We start from the raw sequence: 27,303 nt of genomic DNA, 5'->3' as shown, positions 1-27,303 counted from the left end.
TGGTATTGCTTCAACCTTGGTAATAATGAGACAGACAATCTCCTGCGGCTGGAGAAAGGAACACGAAGTGCAGTAATTCCCTCTCAGTGGGAATAAAAACAGAAAAGCAACAGCAGTAGTTCAGTGGACTCCACTCAAGAATGACCTCAAGGTTTCAGAGATTTTCAAGGGTCAAATGTCGTCCTGTTGAACAATGTGATTATTCTTTGAAGTGGAGTGCAATGTACGACAGCTAAAAACGACTTGAGCAGTAAAAAGGCGATGTGCTGTGAGTCAGCTCCTACTTACTCTGGCTCTGTGAGAGGTGTGGTTTCATTGGGTTCTGTGGGTCCTGCTGCGTTATGATTGGCTGTGCACTCGTCCTCCGTTCTGACTTCCACTATCGGCTCTTTGGACTCATCTTTCCTGTAAAACAGCGAGATGTACAAGATGATGTGAAAGTCATGGTCTCTTAGCACAACCTGAAAACCAGATTATTGCAGTGACTGCTGTCCATGAAAGAAATGCGGCTAAGAGGCTAAGCGGACTGTTGTGACTCCGAGTCATGTTGTGTATGTGTGATTTATGGTGTGGTTCTCCCTCCCTGCCTAAGGGTGGTGCTGTTCACTCTGTGCTGTGTTTTGCCTGTGTATCTTGTTTGAAGATAAAAAAATGGACTTTTCTCTAAATGGAGTCACACTGTATATTTTGCATTTATCCCTGGCAGAGATCGAACAATGCTGCTGATAACAGCACTGAGCATTTACACTTTACATGAAGACACATTTCTCTTTCGTGCCTCTGACTGTGGGTCAGTGTTGAGAGGACTGAACCCCTTGTCCTTTAATTGTCTCTAATACTCACACGAACGCTGCCTTGCCCTCCTCCAGGTTGTGTCCTTTGGTTCCGGTGCCAGATTTGCCGCAGAGGCACATGATGAGGCCACATTTGTTGACAAAGTAACAGGTGACATCCACCGCCAGCAGCAGCAGCACAAACACCACAACAAGGATCCCTGCCCAGATCATGATGCCCATGGAGAGCGCTGCCTCCTCACCCAAATCTGCCAGACGGAGGAGACATGAGGGAGGGAGAGCACAGAACTGCAGCATGACACTTTTACACAAACAGCCAAGAACAAATAAATGATGTGCCGCTATGCTACTGTAGCCACAAATGCTCCCAGAAAACAGAAACCACTCACCTGCTGTGAGCACTGATACAATCTAGTTGTCTCTGTGTGTATTTAGATGCAGTGTGTTTGTCTTCACTCTGCTGTCTCACTCGTGTTTAATCATTTATTTGACTTTGTTGTAAATATGAGGCATGTTGAAGAATTTATATGCAAATTGGTTTGTGAGGCTGTCCTTAAAGAAAACATTTCAAAATAAATATTCAACACATTTATTTGGTATTAGAAAGAAGAGCAAACCAACGCTTACACTGAGTTGCTAGTTACAGACACATGCAGGACAAAATAAACGTACAAAAAGCTGTAATGCATAATCACGGTTTGTGTGAAGTCGTTTTTTAATTCTAGCAGAAGACTACCTTCTGTTTACAGATAAATTCAACTCTGATACCAACAATTAACAGGTAAACAAGATCTGCTAATGGATCAACAGCTGAGTAAAGCACCCTCCAGTTATAAATGTGTAAAAACTGGTATTTTTAAAATATTTGATACATGCATGAGAAACATCTGGATGTTTGTCTTAGTAATCAGCACAAAAATAAGTTTCCTTGTGATAATTCTGTGCCCAGCTTATCTGTACAGTCATTACAAATATCTCAGGTTAGCTGTCTCTGTTCAAAAAATGGAAACGTTAATCATTAAACATTTACAGAACATATGCAAAGTTTTGTGATTAATTTAGGAATATAATACAGTATTTATGTAAACGTACAGGTCCTGCACTCAGCCTTTACTCTGTTCTAAGTGCTATTGTTACAATAACTTCATTTCAATTCCACTATTATTCATCACTGTAAACTGGCACTCGTCTCTGTTTTCTAGGACTGATGACTGGCTGAGCTAATGCTGAGCAAAATGTGAGTCTGTGGGAGCCGCAGGTTTTTCCACTGCCTTTGGTCAAGCACGTCTGTCTGGTCTGTTCTCAAGCTACACAGGACGAAGTCTGTTGTTGACAAAGTCTGTTTTAAGGAGTGAACGCATCCAGAGACACAACCAGGCCGAGCTCCCCATCACTGTGTGAATTCACCCACAAAAACTAAGAGAGCAGAAGTACAGAGATGAGGGACAAGATGAGTGATACCAAAGAGCATGTCACAGATGAGCAGCCCTGAGTGGCTGAAGGGGTTGAAGACAGCGCAAACCCCCGAAAACACCAAAATGCACACAGGTCGAGACGAAAATGTTCACGTGATCCACCACAGCAATGTCCAGGACCAGGCAAGAGAGCAGGAACATTGAGAGAGAAGGGGAAAGAATAAAGGACGAGTACAGGGGGAGGGAATGAAAGAGAACAGAGGAAAAAAAAGAGAAGGGTGGGGAAAACAGAGGAAGAGAGAAAGTGAAAATGTGTCAGGTCTGAAAACCACCAAAAAAAAAAAAAGAAAAAAAGTCATATCGGAGGGGTGGGAACAGCAGCAGACCAAAGCGAAAGCACAGCGACGGGGGGAAACTACATGTTGACTCGATGGTGCCTCAGAGGAGTGAGTGGAAAATGCTTTGGATTGGAAAATGAATTAGAAAAGGAGTGAGAGGAAAACGTAATGGTGTGCCGTGATGTTTCAGGAAAGCACTTGGCAGCGTCTAGCACCTAAAGAGAATCTAACAGGCTGGGGTTTTCTGTACGGTTGGTTAAAAAAGAAAATTCTACTACTACCTTGAGGAACGAGTTAATCTGAGGTTATCATGGGTCAATTTAGAGGATGCGTCTATAAAGGGACAAACTATCCAGTCTATCTGCTATTTGAACAGTTAACACAGCTAAAGAAAAAATCATTAAATAAAATCTTTTCATCCTCAGAGGAGAACGACTGTCCCAGTTCTGTGAGCGCAAACTCAAGCTCATTTAGCAAGAGCTGTTAAAACTTTAAAGTGAGAAAGGTCAGCCAGAAAATCAGTTTTGGCCAACAGCTGTCCAGGAAATCATTTTTTCCCTGTAGATTTATTCAGTTGTCATTTACCTTTCAGAGAGAGTTAAAAATAGAAATTGATGCTCAGGCTTTGAGCTTTGAGTTTGGCTATTCAGTTTTCTGGATGTTTAGTTCCAGTTTAGTGTGAGTGACTTGAGGGAGGGTACCTGGGATGGCTTCTGGCTGTGGGGATGTCCTGAAGGACATGGTTGCTGGCTGAGACTTGCCCTTCTTATTCTCTGCCACCACATACACATTGTACTCTGTGTCCCACTCCAGGCTGCTGAGAACCACGTACTCGCTGCCGCTGGGTAGTCGGATTTCTGGTTTCCACTCTGACGCTTGTATCTGAGGACACAGACAGACGTTTAGTAAGTACTTTTATGTCTTTAAATAACATTTTCAGTATTTTTAATAATTGATTCTTAGGTCTCTTTGGCTTAATGACTGGTTTTGTCAGATTTCTGTTAATAAAATAATCAAACATTTTTTTCCAGCTATAAGTGCATTAACATGAAGGCTTGAACATGAAATAATTAAACAAGTTTAACAATTTAAATGTTTGTGAGATTTCAAACATTAGGGAGCGTCATTTTCATTTATGATGAGTGCTTGATCAACCGTAAATAAAAGGTAGGTAGTAAAATAATTCATCAGAAAACTCAAATATATTCAGTTTACTAACATAAACCAGAAAAATGCCATATTTAATAGTACTAGAGATTTCTGGCATTTTAGCTTAAAATAATTTAAACGATTGATAGACTCAGTGTCAGCTTTCCTAACCAAAAACATACTCACTGGTTTATAGCGGATGAGATAATGTAAGATGGGTGAGCCGCCGTCGTCTTGCTTGATCCAGGTGACTCTGAGCGAGTTACCTTTAGGTTGAAGAGCCCCTTCAAGCTTAGGAGGGTTGGGATTCCCTACAACACATGAGCAGCACAGAGGTTACTGAAATGCTGGTTTAGAAATCTAGATGTGTTATTTGCTTAGAAGCAGCAAAATGCAATTATGTCCGTCCACCTTTATTTATTACAGAATGGAAAAAAACTTCAAAGAAAGTTTGAAACTGGCTGCTCTCCTTGTCCTTTAGTCACTAACATCAAGATGGTTCGTCTGAACTCAGACTAACAGCCAAATGACACACAATCGCACATTTATATGATTCAGTTGCTGACTAACATTCAGCTGGCACAAAATTGACGTTCCATCATACATGAGGGGGCTGCTGAGCACAGACGCTCAGGACGAGGGCCTCTGATCTTACTCCACTCAGATTTAGAGACTCATGGTGACTGAGCTCTTACTGTACTGACTCCCAGGTTCTGGAAAAGTCTACCGATTCCTTGCCCTCAAATCCCTGATTAACTCACCAGTCCCTGTTAGTGGATTGAGCCTGGAGCGATGGTATTGAGACTACGATTAAACATGATAAACAACATGAAAGATACACAGTGTATGGTAGCTATAGCATTGAGCAGGAGACTGAGAGCTGTTGAGAACCAGAGCACACAGCAGTAAGGAGCCATATTTTGAGGGAAGATAGGAGGACACCGATTATGATTCTCGTGTGATTAAAGGAAAATGTTTATTTCAAACTTGATTTATCGGAGGGGCGACCTATAAGGAGGAGAGGTAACATCCCGCAGGTAGCGTGCTATCAGTACCATCCAAGTGACGCTGATATTAAACACTCCTGACTGTTATGTATTACTGCGGCGACAGCTCTGGCTCCCGCTCATTTATCCAGCTGAGGCAAATGTCTACATGACTTGATTAATACGACTGAGGTAGACATGTATTAACATGATTGAGTAGAAGCAATGAACGTGATGTTTAATTCGCGGGATTCTCCGGTTAGAGTTAGGAATCTTCTTTCATAAAATCTGCAACATCAGGTTACCTTCTGCAGAGCGGAGGGGATCATCAGCACCATGCAAGGCAAATAACAGTCACATGGAAAAATGAAATGAACATGTGAGTGGTCGAAAGAAGAAGACAAATAGAGAAGACATAACAGATGACAAAACTTAGATACAGGTAGAGGACAAATAGCACAACAACCGAGCAGAGAAACTCATCTGGTTGGGTTTTCAATGTGAAAAGTGTAATGGACTTCTTACAGCTTTATCCTCTTAGCGTTATAGACTCTGTAATTTGCAAGGCAGCAGTTTATTCAATGCTGATGACATTCCAAAACTACGGCTCCTAAACTGCATATCTGCCAATAATTCATGGTACTGACATTAAAGGAGACATATTCTGCTTTTTCAGTGTTTCTTTCCTCCAATGTCCTTTATAGATGTTTTTTTATGTATATACAAGTTCTGCAAAGTTAAAAAGCCCAAAGTCTGCAGAACAGCGAGCTCCCCTCCCCCACACAAAACACTACCCCTGAAAGTCCTGAAACGCCTCGTCATTAGTCCGGCTGATACTTCGCCATCATTGTAATGTCACATAACATCACATGACATCACAATGCATAACGCACGCCTCAATGCTAGTCTGCCAGTCTTGATGAGAGAGTAGCTAATACCAAGAGGCTGAAAAGAGGAGCTGCAGGATTGGACAGTTTGAGGAAAGAGATGGGTTTTCTGAACATTAGAGCGTGTAACCATTTCCAGTAATAACCCCAATGAATATTAAGAACCTGAATATGAGCATCATGTGTCTCCTTCAATTGAGATTAGCTCATAGGTTGCAGATCAAAATGATATATTTATATTCATATTTGTATAACTCAGCTGTCAACTCACACAGCTACAGCAGTAAAAAACTAATCGTCTATTTTTCTCACTACAGAACAAACCTGCGTCTTCAGTGAAAAAACGAAAAGTGCCGTCTAGGGACATAAAAGAGAAGATATCAGGCAATTAGAATCAGCCGTCTACATAAACATCTACCTGGATCTTTGTAATAACACTTCACTGGAGAGTTTACCAAGAATGTCCCCTGGTAGACACAGAGGAGGAAACAAAGCATGCTTTTTAATGACTGCCACATTTATGTTGGAATGAGGCACAGTAGCCTGTTTTAAGACACCGCTTCAAAGGTGGTATGAAGAGAAATGTCTTTTTTCTTCAATAATGTTTCTGGGAAATATTCCAGCTAATTCATTTTGGGTATTCTAATAAGTCTTTAATTATTAACTTGACAGACATCAAACACTTCACTTCATAAGAAATTACTATTATAAAATGTTTTAAAAGAGCATATGAGGTTTACTTTTTGTCTTTGTCCTGGACTTTTACTCATTGAACAAGCAACTTTAATTGAATAGACACTGAGTTTGCTCTTTGTCATGGGTTTACATTTTTTGTGAGAAATGTGTGTAAAGAGATGGACAAACAACAGATACAGGTAGGTAGGACACAAAGCAAAGTTAACCTGGGTAAGATAATGTTCTGCAAACATGAATCCAGATGTTTATTTGTGTGATTTATTACTAATGAAATCTCATTAGAGATTTAAATTACAGAGAGTTGAACAAAAAGAGATGAGTCCTTTGTATTTGTAATCTGATGGATACAACTGACAGATGATGGTAAACAATAGATGATTAAAATGTGAAAAATGGAAAGGACAGAATGATGAGATGTAAAAATACAATTGGAATTAATTATAAGTCAAGAGGCACATTCCAGATGTGTATCTCACAACCAACAGAGGGAGCTAACAGCTAAATAATGAGCTGAAGACTCACCACAGGGCCACTATTTATTTATTAATTATTTTTAGTCACGTTCATATCGTAATTCATGATTTGCAAACACATAGTGAGCCTAATAACGTGCTGGGAAACTGTGGATTCTAAATGATTGTGTGAATATATCCAAATGTTTATTTAATCAAGATGCTGTTAAACATGAGAATGTTTCATGAGTTCTGAGATTTCAAGGGCACATGAAAAACAGCCAAATAAGGAAGACAGAGTTGGTTCCTGTTTTCAGTTTCAGTCACAAAATTAACCGAGGAGGACAGAGACGTCAGACTCAGTGTCAGCGCTGACCCGTGTTCCTGAGAAACTCTCTTCTTCAATGAGTTTTTAGATCAACAATCGGACAGAAGAGCCCCCCTCCCTCCAAGACAGAGAGGATGGACCTCAGCTATTGTGTTAGTGGAGACAGGTTAAAAAAAAGTCACTTACGGACAGGCTCTGTCTTGAAGAACTCTGCCGGGCTGCCTTCACCTTCACCCTTTCCATTGATGGCAGACAACTTCATTTCGTAGTTGGTCTCTGGTTTCAGGCCTGTGATTGTCGCCTCACTGATGGAGCCTGTTGCAACATATTAGAGGCAGAGCCATCCATGCTGAGAACACCTTGAATTTCAGACTTTACAACCTTATGGAAACCCTCTAAAATTATCAGTTGACAGTAGCTAAAACATATTACCTGTGTTCCAGAAAGAAAATAAACATTTGTTTGTATTTCCTCTCTCCCTACCTGGCAAATCCATCCTTATAACAGTAATCTACCACAGTGCAAGTGCATCTGGCTTTTAAAGCAGATGGGAGATGGCACGCAGATGGTTTATTTCACGTTACACCCCAAACGCTCCCCAAAAATAAAACACGTTTTTGTTTTATCTCATGTTCTCACCATCTTCAACCACGATGACACTCTGAGCCCAGCTGCCCCTGCCCTGTGTCCTCCATTCCGCTTTGTATTTCAGGACAGGAACACCCCCAGTGGAATCGGGCTCCGCAAACTGGATCTGTGCTGTGGTGGAGAAGGGTCTCACCTCACTGATGAACGGAGCTGAGGGCACCTCTGGTAAAGAAGGAGGAAATGCTGTGTGATTACAACGAGACCTGTAAGATTGCAGCACACCAACACTGTCAGACTCCATTGTTCCATAACACTTAGAGAGTGAGCTCACATATCCTAATGGCTCCAAATTACATTGAAAATTGGCTCCATCTTCTTTGTAAGAAATCTGACTTTTGACAGTAAAGAGACGTTTCTCTTGCACTGACAAACTGATTCAAGTAACGGCTGAAAGTCTGAAAGGATGCACAAAGAAAATCAGTGAAAATTAGCAGCTTTTTGAAAGAAATGAGAATGAAATTATAAACAGCTGGTGCTGAAGGAAAAAAGTGAATTACAAATCAAGCTGAAAATAAGAAGTGATCATCACTTAATTTTAGATTTGTGTAAAGAATATCTGATTTGTGTTGAACAGGATTATCTGACTATTTAGTTATTAGTAAAAAAACATATTTAACAAGTTTATTGAAAAGAACAACCTTAAGTTGGTTCAACCACTGTAGGAATGTAACTATATCCATATCCAAGGGCTGGTGGCTGAACTCACACACTCTGGTTAGAGCAACGTTGTGTACTGAATGAAAAGCTTCACTGTAATTACTGCAGTTAACCATATCCTACTCTAAGTGCGGCCTGTGGTGTTTTCAGTTCATTCACTTGACCCTGTGGGTTAGGACTGCATTGGCTCTCTGCTCTCTGCTCCATTTGACTAATGTGCTGGTTAGAATACAGTCTGTGGCATCAGCTGGTGGTGATCTGGTGTTTAAGATAAATGCTGTAACTTTGATTAACTGTCTTCCATTAGTAAGTTGATGATGATGATGGCATCAACGTTGATACAAACAGGAGATTTAATTGCACAGAGCATTTTTTGAAATGATTGATTTCTTAAAAAGGCTCCTCTTCACATCTCACTTCTCGCTGGCTCATCTTTTCTGGTGATTCTGCACAGCAGCAGCACAACTGGACCTAGTTATGCTGTAAAAGGCTATTGCTTAGAGATCTGCTCAAATTTAGTGAAGAAAACATTTCAGCAGCAAAACAGGTTGACATTTGTTTGACAGAAAAAAAGGGAGTGTGTCCTGCAGATACAAGATCACTGGGAAGAAGAACACAAACCTGAGGAGACACCGCGAGGTGCAACACACAGAAACAAGGTAACCTGTCATTAACTTGTTAGATAAACGTTTCTTTACTTTTAAACCATATTTAGCTAAAAGCTGTAATCTTATCTTTGAACTTCTCACTATAACAGTGACACTGCTACATGGCTTTTCACAGGTCTCACTTTACCTCAGTAGTCCAGTCAGCTTTGTTTATTTTGGTGTACTCAACAACCTAACTGACACATTGCAGGTCTCTGCTATTTTTAATGGGTCTCTGACTGTTTAATACAACCTCTCTATTATTAGCATCCACAGTTAAAAATGTAGAAGAATGTTTTGGAATAAAGTCTGTTAGGTGATTAGTCAACTATATTTGTGTGCAAAGAGGTTTTATTCAACTAAACATTTATTCCTTAAATTAAAAGGTGAGGTAGGCTGAATATGACTAAAACTGTCATGGGCTTTTATCTCAGGACTAAGATAAAATCTAAAAATAGCTGACAGAATTAACACTAGTGCTCAAGAAAATACTGTATAATGATTCTGAGCCCTGTATGAACTTAGAAGGCTTAGATCTGGTGTAATTTTAAGCAGCCACAGAGAAGTAACATTAAATTATGTGAAATGGTTTGAATGTTTTTTTATCTAAATGTATCAACCATGGAAACAAACTCTGAGCTGTGTAATCTCACACTGTGCTGTGATGTTTTGAATATGGGTGAAAAATCTGCTCCTGAAGCTTTGGCCAGAAAAAAAAAAACATGCTATTTAATTAATGTGCTACAAGAAATTGATTTATCCCAAATAACCAGGATTTTAAACATTTTCTGAAAATGCACATCCTGCAGACAAATTTCTATTAGCAATCTCTTTACGTCTCAGTAAATTCACTTCAACGTTCAACCATGACCTGAAAAACAAGACACAAACATGGAAATCACAGTAACATCACTGACCGGCCTGAATGAGCAGGAACTCCTTGGACTCTGTGCCCATCTCATTAGAGGCGGAGCAGTTATAGCTCCCAAAATCATTTTCAGACTCTGGGGTTATCTGGAGGAGGAAAATGAAAAAAAAAACAACAAATAAATGAAGGGCAGTGTACCAAAAGAGATGAACCGAACCTGTGTGTCAAACGCTCTGAAGGTGACCTCTTTGTTTGTCCATTAGCGTAGCCTATTTTTTGTTGCTGTGAGCTTCCCCGCCACTGAATTATTCATCTGATTTTTTACACAATGGAGCTGAAAGAAAACCCTTCACTTCAAGCCTATGGTCATGAAATTTTGATGAAAAGAGGGTCGTGTGTGGGTGTGTGTGGGGGGTGGATGCAATGTAGGACTCTACGTGTATGTGTGTAGATTTATTTTCACAAAGAGTAAATCATGGCCTGACGTATGGATTTGATTTTGTACCTGCAGGAAGCTGACTGACGGAGTCCTGAAGATCTTAATGTTGGTGGTGTTTGAGTTGGGCAACTGCAGTCTGTCTCTCAGCCAAACAATAGATGCATCACTGGGATGAGCTTTGACCTCACAGCTGATATTCACTGCATTTCCCTCCCAGGTATACAGTGCCACTTCCCCATGTATTTTAGGGGCATCTAGGAAACAAAGAAAATACACTTGATACCATGTTTCTGCCAAAACTGTTGATTTTGTGGTTTTAACCACAACCTGAAAATAGTGCGATGTGAATAAAAGAAGGTAACCCATGATGATGCAACGTCCTGTTTTCTTATTTTCTTAGGAATTTCCTTTAAGAATGAAGGAATACTTACAGCGGACCTCTAAGTATGCCGACTGACTATCCTCTCCAATGGCACTGCGTGCTGTGCAGAGGTACGGGCCGGCATCTGTATACTTGACGTACTTCAGAGTGAGGGAGGACACACGAGCATCACTCCTCACCACCACATTCCCATCCAGACTCTAAATGAGAAAAGAAATGGGTTTTGTGTAGGAAAACAAACCATTCGCATCAGTTATTTTTCAACAGCCATATTGCACATTTACATCAACAGAGCACATTTGAGCAGAGAGATGTGCGACCTGAGAAATAAGCGGGACTTTAATGAGCAGAACAGACATTACATTAATGAAATGGGCACATTCTGTTCTGTAAAGATGTGGAAACATAAGGACACAGTTGACAGTACAGGGGAGCTTATCAATAATTCATGACAGGAGGCACTAGAAACCATTGAGAGCTTTTCACACGAGGGCTTACCAACTTGTGAAATATGCTGATGCATGCCACTAGACGGAGCATTAGCCTCACACACTAACACTTTTATAGTGTCAGACACCTTTATGACTTAGTGTCACTGCACACATCATTTTTTGTAAAATAACATACTAAGTTCATTCCTTGTGGTGTGCAGTTTTTGTTTTTGTATTAGCTTGCATCTCTCTGAACCCACATGTAGGCACATGTCCCACTTTCAGTGTTGAAGGACACATGCCAGGTTAGATAGGATTCGAAACCTGGTGAATAACAACAGACAGCTGGCTAATGACATGAGTAAATGACCTTCCTGCTCTTAAGATACCTGGTTTCATTAACTTGATAGGCGCAGTTACAACATCCAACAATAAGTAGCTTCCCAGCTTTCAAGGTCAACAGCTCCATGTTGTTGTGACTGTTGTTGTCATGTGACACCAAACTGTGGAGGTATTAAGCTACAGATAGTAATATCCTAGTGGTGGAAATGTTTCTTTAAAACTTCAAACTGTTCTTTTGAAATGTTTTATTATATAGACTGTACACGTTAGTTTCCCCTCATTAAAGAGTTCTGTGAACTTCAACCCAACTGATTATTTAAGCTGCTAATGACACAGAAAATCGTAACTGTCGTTTAGATAAAAACAGTACACAACAGTCAGTCTCAGTAATTCTTCAACCGACAATTTAATTTATGGATTTGGGACATTGTGTACAGTTTTATACAGTAAGCTCTTGTGTTTTTGTGAATTGCTCCTTTCACAAGATGCAGCAGAACTGAATATATCAGCCTCTCTTGGTTGCATTCATGGCTTTGATCCAAGCTACAGGAGAAACAATGCCACGGTTGCTTTTACACATATTGAATTAGGGCCCAGTCTGGGCGACCATGTTAGAGAAACCCTTGTTGGTTTGTATTCAAATTCAACAGACAAAGCATGTCTGGGCCATTTATTATGCATAGGGGGACCAGGGAGACACTTTCATAACACACTAACCTTTTATTCTGACCCCTGTGCAGAAAATGATGCCTCTCAACTACTGACTCCTGCATCTGTGCAACATGCCACACTGTGCGACCACTGTGTCATTGTTACTCAACTCAACATTGATCCTATTTTATTTTGTGCTCGTACGTTTTGGAGAAATCAAAGTGTCACCAGTTTCTCAGGGGCTGCAGCCACATACTCCCTATATGAGGCCAGTAATGAATATCATTATCTACCACAGGAAAATTATGTGTTCTCTGCAATTTAATATTGGGAGTCATTAATGTTTCATAACTATAGTTTTCAGAGTTAATGCATAATGTACCACAGTGGCTTTCTTTATGAAACCTTCTCGGTCATAACTTTTGGTTTTACTACCTATTACATATAGGTGTAAAACCTCTTTCCACGTCTATGTGAAAACCTGGAATAAAACACCAGGAGGACAAGGGAAGAAAAAAAAAAAGACTTTCAATAAATCAAACCACACTGACGCCAGAGCTTCATCAAAAAGCTTCATCAGCTTTACCAGCAGAAGAGACAGAGACACAGCTGGAACAGGAGCATGAAAAGAGGGAACATACCTTCCCTTCTGTATCTCCTCACAAGACCTCATGCTCCTGAAAATTATTACTACCCGATCCATTAATGTTGACCGAAACACTCACAACCAAAGCTACCAATGTGCTGCATGTGTGCTGTTGAGATGTTATTTGTTGAATTGCTTACTAAAATACAGTTCAGAAAATAAAAAGGACAGCATAATGCATTTTTAAACTACCAGTGTTCCAGGATTATGGGAAATTGGTACTTGCTTTGGATTATCTTTATCCTTCTTAAAAACCGAGAAACTTAAGTTACTAGGATGCACTAGTTTGAGCTTTTTGGAGCTGCGTAATTTTTGTACATTCATCTGATCTCAAATCTATGTGATGTGAAAACAATGAATGAAAGAAAAGATAGCATTCTCAATATTGTTATAGAAAGGAGCAGAAGGAAAAGACCAATTTAGATTATGTGTAATGCCTCCTGCAATTTGAAAGTAAAATAGAACGGCTATTTGTGGAACCAAATGGTCCAAAAATACATGTTCATATCCTGTCAAGTGGTACAAATGTGTAAATAACAATAAAACATAGATGCGGACTTTGTAAGAGAAAGAAATTCTGTTTATCTGAAAAGCAAAAACGGAATCTGTAACAGCTCTGTCCTCTAGTAAGGTGCAATTGCCACAAATATTAGGCCAGAAGTGTGTTTTCACCCCAATTCTCTCACAAAAATAAAAGAAATGGGCTGAGGCAATCTTTGCCAATTTCTACTTTCTTTAAGGAAAAGTGCCTGGATCTGATAATCCGGGCTGCTGCACAGAGACATCTTTCATTTTCTTTTATGTACATGTTCAGTCATCTTTGGTCCAACAAACGATCAGAAATATGATCAAGAATTGGCAGTCTGGACATGTGGGTGGGAAAAATGGAGATCTGAGAAGTGTCGTGTTTTGAATCTATAGAATATTTTTTTTAAATCAGGTTGTCCTTTAATGACTTGTCTTTTCACAGGCTTGGTGGAAAAAACAACAATGCTACAGCATGTTAAGTTTATATAGAAAACAAACAAGTAAAAGAAACAGACAGATTTGCTCTGGCCTGTTTGGCTACTGCATTGCTCCCAGGGTTTATAGTCTCCCTGACCCTTATTTGATCAAGAATTTTGATCTGCATCCATCCAGAATTGAATTAGACTCCCCTGACATGAAAGATGGATGGGTGTAGGGAAAAAGTCATGCATTTAGAATACCTTGTGCTGCTCAGGCCGAGTCCATGATGCCTGCGGAGGACAGAGACAGAACAACAAACACAAGGCAAAGCAATTCTTAGAAAGTAATCCTTATCCAGGTAAAGCTGGGATGCTGCACATTGCATGCAAGTATTAAGTGTATAAAGTTTATTTTCTGTGCTTTCACAGAACCTGAGCTGAATGTCTGATTTCGCTAAAGGTCTACAGATATAATAACAGCTATAATTTGGATTTGCCTTCTGGAGAAACCTATTATATGACAAAAGTTTTGAACATAATTTTGGGGGGGGGTTTTATGGTGTGTGTTTTTTATTAGTACTACAGACTCGAATAACACGGCTTCTAAAAGCCTATAAGGCATTTATGATAAAGATAAGAAGGTTATTGGTTTATCAGAGGAGGCGACTCCATTACACGGCAGCAACAGAGATATGTTGGCCTGTTTCATAAAAGTCGTGCAGCAATTATCGACTCACAATCTATTTGTGAGGCTTGAAGCAATAACGAGAAGATTAGTATCAAACTGCCAATAGTCGATAATTTACTCTCACACTCTTTATTTGTGCAAATAAAAAAACTTTTCTTTTCATGAAGAAACAACAACTAGTACCCTAGTCACTGAATCAACACTTGCCAGTTTTCTCAATAGGAAATGTTTTTCAATGAAGCAGCTCTCCTTGAAATTAATCTTTGCATACAGGTGATATATGTTAAGCATGGACTGAATGTAAAGATAGATGACATGTCTCCACTTGCCCCCAGAAAAAAAGCCCTAATGCTGCCAATGGAGTCATTTAGAGACATAAACTTCTGTGCAGTATCGATCAGGGGATTGAGCCACGGTGTTGTGGTCCACCAATACACATGCTCTTTGGTCCATGTCCCATCCACTAACATGGGACAGAGGCAAGGTTTATGACCTATACAGCAGCTAGCCACCAGGGAGCAATTGGAGAGGGGTCATGGTGTCCATCTTTATGTACAGTGTATGATATTAACAATATTTGTGCTGCAGCTTTATATTGAGTTATTGAGACTGACTCAGGACAGAAAAATTGTCTCCTGAATATAGAATTACTTGATATCATGACAGATAAAATCAAACTGCTGAGTAACAGATATTTGCACTGTACTAGACAACATGCTATGTCAAGTTAAATCACAGTGACACTGAAAAGCCCAACTCCACAAGACAAAAAGCTATTTGGAAAGCATGCTCGATGGATTTTATGATGCTGAGGAGAAAATGTTAAGCATGACAATGAGATGTGATGGCCCACATAGCGAAAAAGTACTGAGGCGTAACAAGCGAAATGATAAACAGCTATTTCATCAGGTGCAACAGCAAGAAAATGTCAAGAAAGCAATCTGCAGGAATAATTGAAGGGCAAAACTTCAAGCCACAGTATTATCCTCTCATAATCAATACTGGGGGCTTATAAATAACACAAAACACATGGTGTGTTTGAATTCAAATGGTTAATATCACTGACAAACTATCACTGACAAATGATCACCAATGCAGGAGGTGAGAAGAATGCATATGCAAGCCTTACTACATGAGTCCTTAGGAGCACTGTAAGTCCTCTACTGTCACAGCAAAACACACTGCTGTGCACCGTGCATCATTACAAACAGCAGTTGGCTGCATATCACCACCGTGCTGAGAAAGAGTAGTAGTCCAATTAAAACAGGCAACCTAATGGTGTGTAACATCTCCACCCTCATCCACACACTCGTCTGCAGCAAGCGAGCTGACAACCGTCACCGTCCAATCCGTGACAGGTGTTTGTTTAAGACAAAAGGACAACGAACAGCAGCAGACGCGAGCGAGCAAAAGAAGACACCACGACATAATCAGTTCTCAGAGCGAACGTGCACAGCAATATGGTGACGGTTCCCTTGGGACTTCTAATTTTTCGAGCCCATTGTTATTTCCTTCCACAGAGAATTATCCTTGCTCTTTGTTCTGACATGAAATGTGATGTCAGCGTGAAGAGGGCAACGCAGAGAGAAGAGACACACTAACACGAGTACCCTACGCACATAAATGTACTGAACCCCACTGTTTTATTCACCAGGTGACGCCTGACTGAAACTGATGAGTATGCATATCGTCAGCGTCCCATGTCATTAACTGCTGAGCCAAGGAAACTCTGCCAGTGCACCACTGAAAACTGACGAGGATGAAGGAGAAAAAACCCTGACAACAGGCCACTACTGAGCCAGCAGGTGTGTGTTACAAATGAGGAGCCTTTTGTGTTTGGAGAAAACAAAGCTCCTCTCTGCACTGGCGAGCAATGTTTAAAGCATCCCTTTGTTCCAGATGCTCTTATACACCTCCCCCACACAACGGTATTCACACTTTTTCTTGAAGGATCTCATGCCAAGCGAAGCAATCATGACGTTTGTTTAATTTCTGATTCAAAGTCTGGTTGTTTTAGCAAATCTTAAGTGCTTTTAACGAATAGAGTTTTACAGTTTTATTTGATTTTAACTTCATTCTATGGTCTAAATATTTCTGGATACTTGCATCTTAAAAACTCCCTGCATCAAGCAGAATATTTAATATGTATTCAAATAAGCAAAACGCTCATTATGTGGATAATAATCAAAGTATGGATAAATGCTTAATTTCTATTTTCATTCATTAAACTGACACATTTATCTATAGCGACTCACAGTTAAGGTATTCTAAAGGACCGAGACGACCAAATACCACATGAGAAGATACATTTAAATTACACTTAATGGTCACGGTATAACACCAAGTCAGTTAATTCAAGGATATCAATCTGTTCATTGAGTGCACAAGTGATTGTAAATCAATTTAAAGTGCTTAGGTGCAAATGAAAGTGCACAACAGGTGCAATGGAGGCAAAAGCAAGACAACCCCCACAAAGGGAATGGTTTTACATGTGGTGGCCACAGACAATAGCTCTCTCCTTCTCCCTCCTGACTAATTATTGTCTAGTTTTGTGTTCTGCTGGTGTCCTTGTCACTTCTGGTAGCATGAGGCGGTACCTGCAGCCCAACCAGGTTACACAGGTAGTCCAGCTCCTCCAGGTCGGCATCCATACGTGCGGCCGCCAGAGGTTTTGCCTCCAAGCACAGTTTCAAGAGCATGGCTTTCGCCAGAGAACACCAGGATTGGCAGGTCTGCCACTGGCGCTCGTCCTCTTCACAGATGAGAGCAGGTTCACACTGAGCACATGTGACAGCCGTGAAAGAGTCTGGAGACGCTGTGGTGAATGTTATGCTGCTGGTAACATTATCCGGTATGACCAGTTTGGCAGTGGGTCAGTGATGGTCTTGGGAGGCATATCCTCGGTGGGTTGCACAGACCTCCATGTCATAGCCAACGGTGCCCTGACTTCTGTGAGATCCTGGGATGAAATCTTCAGAGCGACTGCCAAGTACCGCCACAGACTATCCAGGAGCTCACTGACGCCCTGTCACAGGTCTGGGAGGAGATCGCCCAGGAAACCATCCAGGGACTCATCAGGAGCATGCTCAGATGTTGTCGTGAGTGTAAACAGGCACGCAGAGGCCTTACACACATTCAATCAAGTTTTATTTGTATAGCCCATATTCACAAATCACAATTTGTCTAATAGGGCTTAACAAGGCTTAACACTACTGAGTCACATTCGTTCATCAAGATCTGATATGTGATTTAAGTGTTCCCTTACTTGTTTTGAGCAGTGACATACTCTCATTAGCATATAAACAAAACAAACTATTCTCAGATTAGTTACAGTTTTAACTCTGTGCAGGTATAAAACCACAAGTGTAGAATATCTCTTTTCACTTGCTCTTTTTATCCTTTTTATTCTTTATGTGCCGACCCACTGCCGCTCTTTTGTGTGATACAGTAATCTCCTTCAATCCTCACATTGTGCAACTCTTTACTCACGGATGTCGAACAATTATGTTGTCTGCCAACGCTGAAGATGATGGTAAGAGAGTCAAACGTAGCCAGACAAAGATTTGAAAGCTAAATACTTGAACATCACCAGTAATAGTCAACAGTGTTTGGAAGAATTGTCTGATCTTTATGCTCACATATTATAAAGTTATTCAGCATCATGACCCCTCCATCTGCTACAGCATAAATATTATACTTCTCATGTGAAAAGTGAATGTATATGTATATATAAAACACCGACCCTCTCTATTCTTTTTACTTCAAATTTTAATAGTCGTTCTAATTATGATCTACTTGAGCTGTTGAAAATTATAGAAAGTGTAAATGCTTAAAAATAGCTTGTGGAGCTTTTGCCTACTGGCATTATGAAACAATGTCTTAACATGGTGCTCCACAATGTGTTGTCCTTTTGCAGGAAGTGAGACATGCACGCCCAAGGCATGCATTTGACGTGGTACACATTCCTGCTAATGGTTTCTTGCTAAATCTGCTGATCTACAGGTGGAGGCAGCGCTGTAACAACGGCAGGGAAGAAGACGACTGCGAGAAGGTAAACGTAGATGTCAACATAATTATGTAAAAATCAGTTTGCTCAAATTTTATAAGTTCAACAAATCTGTTAGGATTTACACATTTCTGAAATGTTTAATAAATTGATGTTTTTAAGGTTCTTCATGGCTATATTCTTTTCTTTTTTTTCTATCTTTATTTATTTTAACATAGGAAGACAACCATAACAACAAATATGCAAAAACTGTGGTTTTTTTCCAAATCCCTCTAAAATCTAAACTGATCCTATGTGTAATGCATTTTGCTCATTTAACTCTTTTGTGGTGCTACTGTTCAACAAATATTCACTGTCTCCTACACAGTCAGGCCAATATCCAATTAGCTAAAACTAAAAGCATTTAGTTAAAGGAAAAACATGGTGGCCACTCGAGAGAGGGTGCCCTCCATGTAAATATAAAGAATTCAAATATAAAGGGTCTTTTCTGGGGTAAAGAAAACTACAATTCATACAATTTAGATGAAACAAACTAGTGAAAACATCATGAGGATTATTCTACATTAAATTTCTGCCAATAGATCCCTTTCACCTAAATCTTACACACTGGACCTTTAAGTAAGTTTTTGTAAAACATTGATGATTACACCTATTTATAATTTATCAGAGTGATAAATGTAAATGTCAGTTTGAACAATAAACAGCCCATTGTTAATAAGTGTAATAAAGGACTATATTTTATTATTATTATTGTTGGGTTATGAATAAAAAAGGTTTAAATATGTATGTACTGAATGCACATTCATTTATTAATTAATTATAACCAGAGCTCTGCGGATGAGAAAAATGAGTGTCTGACCAGCCAAGGAGCCAAAGAACTGAAAACACATTCAAAAAAACTGCTAATTAATTCTGGCTATTCATCATCACCACACATCTAAAAATGCAAAGTACAGATCTGTACTGGTTTTATGACCAATACAAAAAACTCATTTTCATATATTAATGAGAAAATGTTGCCCTTTCCATTCTTTTAAGTTTCTACAAACAAATTAACAGCTGCAGTTGTTTTGGTTCAATTAAACATGTCCACCCCAAATGAATGTTGTCTCACTTGTCACACCCATTCCAGATGAAATACAGCTGTTGTGATGATTACAGAAAGCATGGCAGACAGACTTCAAAAGAACAAACTGAACAAGACAATTAAACAATTAGCAGCCCTTTCCTCATGCATTCATTAGAGCCCCCACCATGGAAATCATTTCCCCTGCGGATAACCCCAACTGTATCTACTCTTACTCCACAGTGATTCAGTGAGGCTGCTAATCATTTCTTTGAAGAGATAATGCATCGTACTGCAGACTAAAGCGCAAAACACACTGCCACCACAGCACAGATGGGCGTCATGACATGTGTCATGTGACATGTCATGGTTCCACACGTCAGTGACCACACAGAAGAGAGAGGGTAGGTAATGCAAACTGTTGCTTCCTGTTTGTTATTTATAAGAAAAATATGATTTATGTCTTCAGTCCTCACACCTTCGGTAAACCATGTCCATCATGACATGTAATGGTGAAATTATGGGATGTAGAGCTGTGTTCATACACTGCTCTGATAAGTTTCTCCTCATTCCATTTGACAGCTTCAAGACCACGAACAAAGCTGACCTGTCCCTGAGCGACGAGGAAGTTTAGCTACAGCAGCTTTGCCAGGTGCTTCTCATCTACACTGGATAACAGGTCTGAGGTCTAAACTGCTTCTGTGTACGGAGTCATGACGTGCTTCATGTGGTGATAGCGTTATTTGTGCTTGCGAGGCTCCACTCGAAATCTATTTTTGAATATCATACATTCAGCCCTGTAAGTTTGGCAGGTGATAGAATGTGTAAAAGGTTAATATTTCTGTTCCTCACAGAGCAGCGTACCTGTGAATGCTTGAATCCACGTCAGTTAATCCACTTCTCCCCTGACCACCTCTGTGATCACATTTCATATATCTCGTCTGCAGTGGTTGAGTGTAGGATACTCAAAAGATTTCAGGTGGATCACTACTAGCCTCAATTTTCAGGTGATACCGACAAAAATGTTAGACAATCTAAAGTATTATGGAGATGATAGACACACTGAGCTGGGCTTGAATCCCGACACCCTCATGCTGTGATGGAAAGTTTGAAATGATCAGGCGACAGCGACACAGAAATGGTGTTTCTCCATTATGTTATTAACCAAATATTCATCTGATCTCATGAGATAAGCTCTACATACTTTGTGTCACAAGATCAGTGAAGTTTTCAGGCTGTGTTTGGAAAGCATGCAATAGTCGAATCAATTTCATGAACTCTGATAAGATCATTCCTTGGGGTTTTCAAGAAACAGCTGGGAATTTTTCAATAAAAAGGGATTACTTTATTTCAGACGGGGGGGGGTGGGTTGTCAAATATGGAGGCATACTTTGCAACACTACTCCAGTACATTTCTGTGCCACGCAGATTTCATACCTGATAGATCCTGTTTAGATGTGCCTGTAGGAAGAAAATGTAGCGCATGTAATGGACTGGCACCAGAATTCCTCCATGAACTACAGTTTATCTCTGAAGCATTTTCCCCTTATTACCTGTCATCTGTAGCAACACTCCAAGACCTTACAGAAACAGGCCATGTGGGCAATAGATGTTCCAGAATACCAATCAGGTATTGACTGATTTTGAGGGTTTGCTCATGGAATATTGTTGAGTGTATTAACAAGAGAAGATACAGGGGAATCCAGGATGTATAAAGGATGGAAAATAAAAAAGCCAGCTCCTACCCAATGCTGTGTCAAAACAAATGTATGAGGTGGGAGCAGGATATAAACTGATTAAAATTATAACATTTTAGTATAAAAACTTTTCAATCACTGGTATGAGTAGAATAATGACAATAGTGATTGAAAAATGCATGACTAACACTTGAGCATTCAAGTGCTCACTCGAGCAAATACAATAAGAAGCAGACGAAGACTAATTATTATGCTTTCAATTGCATGCTTATTTTGGGAATGTTATAATTGGGTTTCTGATGCTGATTTTCTTGACATTTGGAAAAAAATTCAAGTCAAATCTGAGAGTACTCCACATTACTGGTAGAGTACGGCTCAGCTAATTACATGAAATCAATTGGGCCATCTCGAAGGAGCTGGTAATTTAGGGAAAATAAACAGCAGCACATAAACCTTTCTGTGGGTGTTTCATAATGAAACTGCATGGATTCCCTACCTGCACATGATCAATATACCTCTAGAATTTAGGTTAAAGGTATTCAATTCCTCTCCCTGACACACGCTGGGTTGTGTTCTTCTCAGCTGGTGTCCCAATTCCACATGAAAAACGAATGCCTCTTAGAGTTAACTATATGGAAATGTTAACTTCATTTTTTGCAGAGAAACTGGTGCAGAAGTGCAGATTCAGAGATACATCACTAATTTTCAATTTGGAGATATTGCAAAGTGCAAGTAATATTAATCCACTTACAAAGTGGTTCAGATTCATGTAAAGTGTGCAACTGGGACACAGACAGTATCACTCTACTTTACCAAGGAAAGATGGTGGCAGGACATTGGCCCTTAAGGACCAGAACTGAGTACCCAGGATGTAGTCAGTTAGCTACTGCTGTCATCCACTCTGTGTTTATTATTTCACCTGTTCTCCTTCGGTGAAGACGTGGTCGCCAGAGCTCCAGTTGATGGTGGGAGTTGGATCACCTGAAGCCTCACAAGTCAAAGTTACCTGCTCCTCCATCTCTGACGTGCTCTGGTTCCCGATGAATGTGATCCTAGGTTTAACTGTAAAACACAAACACACAGTCATTGAAGCCATGTATGACACATGTATAGCAAGAGCAGGGTGGTTAGACAGCACAGAAACAATAAGTGAAAGAGCAACTCCATGGAATGGGGAAAAGTTCAAAGAGAATAAGGATCAGTAGCTTGACAGGTTAGGGGGGGTTTCATGGCAGCAAAACTGTATTTAAGTGTTCCTAGTCCCAGCAGTTGTAAAATTCCTGTTATAATTGTGGCCTATCTCAGAGGAGCCGTTCATCATTTTTATTTACATTTAAGCAAACTGTCTCAGAGCACCTGAGCTAACCTGAAAGCACAGCAGGGGGCCCAACTGTGACATGAGCGGAGCAAGGCCAATTGACGTGCCTGTTCTGCAGCTCAAGGATGTGCATTACTCACATCTATTCCATTCCAGCCCATGACGGATGAAATGCATGGATTAGGCTATGGGTTAGCTCCATGCAAGCCTCGTCAATATAGTGAATACAATTTTCAGCACAAGAAAACAACCTGAATGAAAAATGCTGTTATCTCAGCCAATAATAGGACAACTGTCTTGCCTTTAGTGATTTATAAATCAAAGATTTGAACACGCAGAGGTTTCTATTTACAGCCAGGAATGTCAAAAACTTAAATCCAGGATTGGAGAATATATATTTTTTAATGTATTCTGTGAGCTATGTAAAGGCAGATCCATCCCAATCCTTCCTGTATCATTAACACTAGAACAGCATTGTGAGAGGACCTCGGAGCAGTACAAATAATAAACTGTGACCAGAGTGTCAATGAATAGGACACTGTCACCTTAGTTGCATAATGTTGACATGTATTCGTCTAATTGCATTGTAACATATTATTGGAGCTTTCACAGCATTCTGCTACAACAACATTTACAACAGTTACCAACTGCATGAAGTCATAATCAGACTGTGTATTAATGGAATATTTTTCCGCAACTCATAATCAAAATAGTCTTACTCAGAATAAAGTCAATAATTGGAATATTGCCTTCCATGTAAACAGTCAATAACAGTATCCACAATAATGTGTGTGAGCAAGTGAAGTATTCTGTATTTTGCAGGTGCAGAATATCTCTACAGGTTTCTGCTGCTGGCTATCTACTTATTTTGTTCATGCTGGAGACAAAGAGAATAAATAACTAAATCCTGCCTAAACCTACAGCTATATCTCTGACACTCACATACTTTTCTCCAAAGGTATTAAAGCAGATCACATATTCTGACTTCAGCGGTATTCAGCACTCAGGCAGTTTGCTTTACTAATTTCAGTGTTGCCCTTTGTAAATGCTCTGAAAGTCAATATTCTCAATTAGATTCTTACATCACACCAACACAGAAAACTTAGACCCGTTTAGGCGATTTTACACTAGAGATCTCTTTATTTCTGTTTCCGTCTGTAATCTTCTCACTGGTTTGAAATGAGCAAGGTTCAGTTAGAGAGAGCTGTTGCGACTTCTACATATTAAATGGGGCTTTACAGCGTTGTGTGCAGTATGCAGTTGTACCAGAAGAATATGAATTTCCAGTCAGACTTGGTAATGATAGGTGCCATTTAAGAACTAAAAAAGAACTGTTTCAGCTTTCATATTCAGAATATGGGAGCTTATGTAAGAAAACCAGAGCTTTGTCAGTGCAAGAAGAATCCAGTAATAAAGGATGTTGCTAAAGAGCTAAACAATGTTTTTTGAAAGCTGTCTTCAGTAAATTCATGGAGATTGTTCATCCATTGAGATCCAAAGAACCAGGCTTTGGGCATTTCTTTTGTTTAGGAAATAAAGTTCACTAAGCTATTTTAAATGAACTCTCATGTCTACATGAACCAATACTGTGATTGTAACGGAAATAACAGTCGTCTCTGTTACAAAAAAAGGCAGCAACTACTTAGAGGGAAAAACTAAGAAAAAATATCAAATTCAAAGAGTTCAGCCGAGTTCATTCTCTAAATCCTTAAACACCATCGGTACATGAAACGTTCACAACCCACACTGAATCAACACCTCATCTTGTATCCCCTAGAAAACAAGACATAAAACCATACAATTGTTCTTCACCCACCTACACGCTCTTATATTTCATTCCCACACACTTGGAGCATTCATATTACCACTTGAATTCATGTATGTATATAAAATGTGTCTCCTTACCAAACACTCTGAGACTGAGTTCCTGCTCACTTTCCCCAGCCTTATTCTTGGCAATGCATGTGTAGTCTCCTTCATCCAGCTTGGTAACATCCATTATTGTAATTTCAGAGCCATCTTCATTAAAGCTGTACTTCTCTCCTGCGTCGAGAACCACCTCACTCCTGTGTGGAACATTAGACCTATTTTACCAATCTGTTCCAAACTTTATTTAATATGTAACATGTTAACAGGTCACTGCTCTTCAAAAAAATGTATTTTCCCAAACATAACCCATAGAGTTTTGTAAAATATGCAGTCGTTTCTCGATGAATGACAATGTGAAAAAGGTCAAGTGGTGAAGTGCCTTGATGATTAACGTAAAAGCGGAATATTTTTTAAAGAACGTTACATAAATAATGTTTTATGTTTGTAAGCTTTTTGACATTTGGTATCAAGTGTCAGATGTATTTATAATTTGTTTACCAGGGACCCAATTAAGATGTTCTCGGACCTCTGACTGTCTGTGATCATTTGTTTCAGGCAGTTTTAAGGTGCAGGTTCTGTCCAACTGCAGAAGTATTCAATTAAATATTCTGATGTAAATTATAATACTAAAAACCAAGAGCATCAGATGCTCCAGGGCTATTTGCACTTTGTGACCCACCGGTTCTTAACTGTCTATAGAGCCGACTGCTGTCGTGGAAACAAGACAAACAGGAACAGTTGAACAAAGCAGGAGCCTATCAATGGCTGTATTCAGGCACAGAGTATAATGTGGCTCTTGATGACACTCTGGTCTTCAGGTTTCACTGTTTATATTCACCTTTTATATCTCGTGGTTAAGTATCCTGTTGCAATGAATAAACCAGTTAGCAGAGTATCTCTAATAACCTGACAAGGTATTATAAACTTGGGTCTTCAGTTTGATGCAGGTAAACTAGACTGAAATATGAAACTGATTTAGATTCAAGGTCCCCAGAGAATGTATAGCATTGACTTGGTGATCTGCGGACATTTCCTCCAGTGCCAATAGTGAGCTGTATTTTTTGGTTAAGAATGAAATATATTGACTAATTAACTATTTGACAGACCAGAGTACAGCCTTATACACCTGCTAGTATTGTTCAATAAACAATCACTAACAAGTTGAATCGGATGTAAAGAAATTCATCACACCAGAAAAATACTTTTGTTCACTTAGTATATGACATAATATAATTATAGCAAAAATTAGCAATTGCTATATAGTACACATATGACCTTCACCCTGTAAAAAGCACAAAATTGCTGAGATGGTTACTTGTATAATTACATTTATGCATTTTATGTTTTTATTTATGAATCTGACATGTGTAGATATAGCCTAGACATTGAGACTGTCGTGAAATGTGTCACTTTTATGTAGTGTTGCTGCTATGACGTCAATTTGACTATTAACTGATCCTTTCCTCATCTAATTTTACTGGGAACTGTGTGCGTCACATGTGAAAAATAGGTGCGACACAGAAACTCCAGATGAAGGGCTGCAGCAGTGAGGTGTAGACTGAGTAGCTGCTCAAACCTGTTAACAACATGGGTGACAAAATGAAAACAGACATTCAGTGAACGTCACGCATCCACAATTCAGTCAGTCCCTAATTCTAGACATTAGCAGGGATATTTTCTATTGGGACACTGTTTGAGCATGTGATAAGTGCTCCTGCAATTGTAACTAAGTATTTGTATCTCAAGTTGTAAGCAGAGTTTTACCTTTTCCATGTCACCATGGGTTCAGGATAGCCATCAGCAGCACAAGTCAACATGGCGGACTGCTCAACATCTGCTGTGGCATTCACCTCTGACTGCCATACCCTGATGGTCGGGAGCACTGAGACAGAGAGAGAGATAATAAACTGGTAGATAGATACCGAACATACATATCTACAGATAGTCACTTAGATACATAGAAAAGCATCAGGAGGGAAAACAGAAGCGGTGACAAATTTCAGTGCACTTATTTTAGGCAATCTCATGTGCTGGGCTCAGAAGTTGCAGAAAACAGACCTCATTAGCATGAAACATCTTTGATACACGGTTGCTCTGGGCAACTGTTTCCACATTGATGTTGAGCCCGGCAGCTTATTTAAGCGTTGTGGGACACCTGCCGCACAAAAACATGCACACAGGAACAAAAAGGAAGGGGTAATTGTGCGAGGGGTAAAAGGCCGCTAACCGTTTACAACGACCTTGATGACCCGCAGATCAATCTCGCCGCGGGCCATGAGGCGACCCTCACAGGTGTATGAGCCCTCATCCGTCTTCTTTATGCCATGGATCTGAAGGTGATGGTTGCTCAGCACTTTAAAGCGAACTGAAAGGAAGGAGATGTTGAGTTCACTGTTAGATATTTGAAAAATCAGGGACAAGTCAATCACTTGACATATTTGATGATGAACAGCTGCTGCTATGTTACAAGGAGGATACAGAGTGATATAAAGAAACACAGTAAATAAACTCTTTTTCTACAAGATTCAAACTGGTAACTGGTTTTAATGTTGGTTCAAATATCTGTGTAAACCCTTGACCTGTTTCAAAAAAGTTGATTATGAACCATCAGTCATGATTTTATAGGTTCAATTATTTCACTGGCTTCACAGCTTCATTAAAAAAAAAAAAACTACATGAACAAACCACAATTTAGCCAGGTAGCCACTTTTAATGTCATGGCAAACCACGATTTATTTTTGCTGGTCTGAGGTTTATATAATGAACTGTAACTGATAACTGACTTTTTTGGGCACATATTACATTATATATTAAAAAAAAAAGAAATATGTGCAACACCCACAAGAACCCACTCAGTTTGAGATGAAATGTGAACTGAATAAATTTAATCATGCAGTAAATAAAAATACGATTACAACTTATAAACACGCTTGTGTTATTATTTTCCAGTGAGCAA

The 27,303-nt window shown here is 39.6% G+C and overlaps 1 protein-coding gene and 1 long non-coding RNA gene across 11 annotated transcripts in view; one reads left to right on the top strand and one right to left on the bottom strand.

Annotated features, from left to right (window-relative positions):
* Positions 1-27,303, bottom strand: part of ncam1b (neural cell adhesion molecule 1b) — a 71,378-nt gene that overhangs the window by 5,570 nt on the left and 38,505 nt on the right. For 4 of the 9 annotated variants that reach the window (XM_069534960.1, XM_069534961.1, XM_069534956.1 and 1 more), the window contains exons 5-19: positions 26,575-26,712; positions 26,112-26,229; positions 24,384-24,544; positions 22,080-22,222; positions 20,901-20,924; positions 13,965-13,994; positions 10,736-10,886; positions 10,371-10,558; positions 9,915-10,011; positions 7,685-7,855; positions 7,232-7,360; positions 3,883-4,007; positions 3,249-3,429; positions 844-1,042; positions 289-405 (exon numbers count right to left, since the gene is read on the bottom strand). In XM_069534960.1, coding sequence (XP_069391061.1) covers positions 289-405; positions 844-1,042; positions 3,249-3,429; positions 3,883-4,007; positions 7,232-7,360; positions 7,685-7,855; positions 9,915-10,011; positions 10,371-10,558; positions 10,736-10,886; positions 13,965-13,994; positions 20,901-20,924; positions 22,080-22,222; positions 24,384-24,544; positions 26,112-26,229; positions 26,575-26,712 — 1,972 coding nt within the window. Of the gene's footprint in view, positions 1-288; positions 406-843; positions 1,043-1,369; positions 2,291-3,248; positions 3,430-3,882; positions 4,008-7,231; positions 7,361-7,684; positions 7,856-9,914; positions 10,012-10,370; positions 10,559-10,735; positions 10,887-13,964; positions 13,995-20,900; positions 20,925-22,079; positions 22,223-24,383; positions 24,545-26,111; positions 26,230-26,574; positions 26,713-27,303 lie in introns of those variants that run through there. The other 5 variants (XM_069534958.1, XM_069534957.1, XM_069534959.1 and 2 more) reach the window with 5 other exon arrangements.
* LOC138412108 (uncharacterized) lies at positions 17,140-20,913 on the top strand. Of its 2 annotated transcripts, XR_011244614.1 has the most exons (4): positions 17,140-17,489; positions 17,840-17,923; positions 18,394-18,442; positions 19,707-20,913. It is a non-coding gene; the product is annotated as an uncharacterized lncRNA (long non-coding RNA). The 2 variants fall into 2 exon arrangements; XR_011244613.1 differs by having other exon boundaries at positions 17,140-17,923; positions 19,707-20,912.

Source organism: Paralichthys olivaceus, chromosome 11, assembly GCF_024713975.1.
Source record: "Paralichthys olivaceus isolate ysfri-2021 chromosome 11, ASM2471397v2, whole genome shotgun sequence".
In the NCBI taxonomy this organism is placed as follows: Eukaryota; Metazoa; Chordata; class Actinopteri; order Pleuronectiformes; family Paralichthyidae; genus Paralichthys; species Paralichthys olivaceus.
Note: the sequence above shows the minus strand (reverse complement) of the source record. Positions and strands in the feature narration are given on the sequence as shown.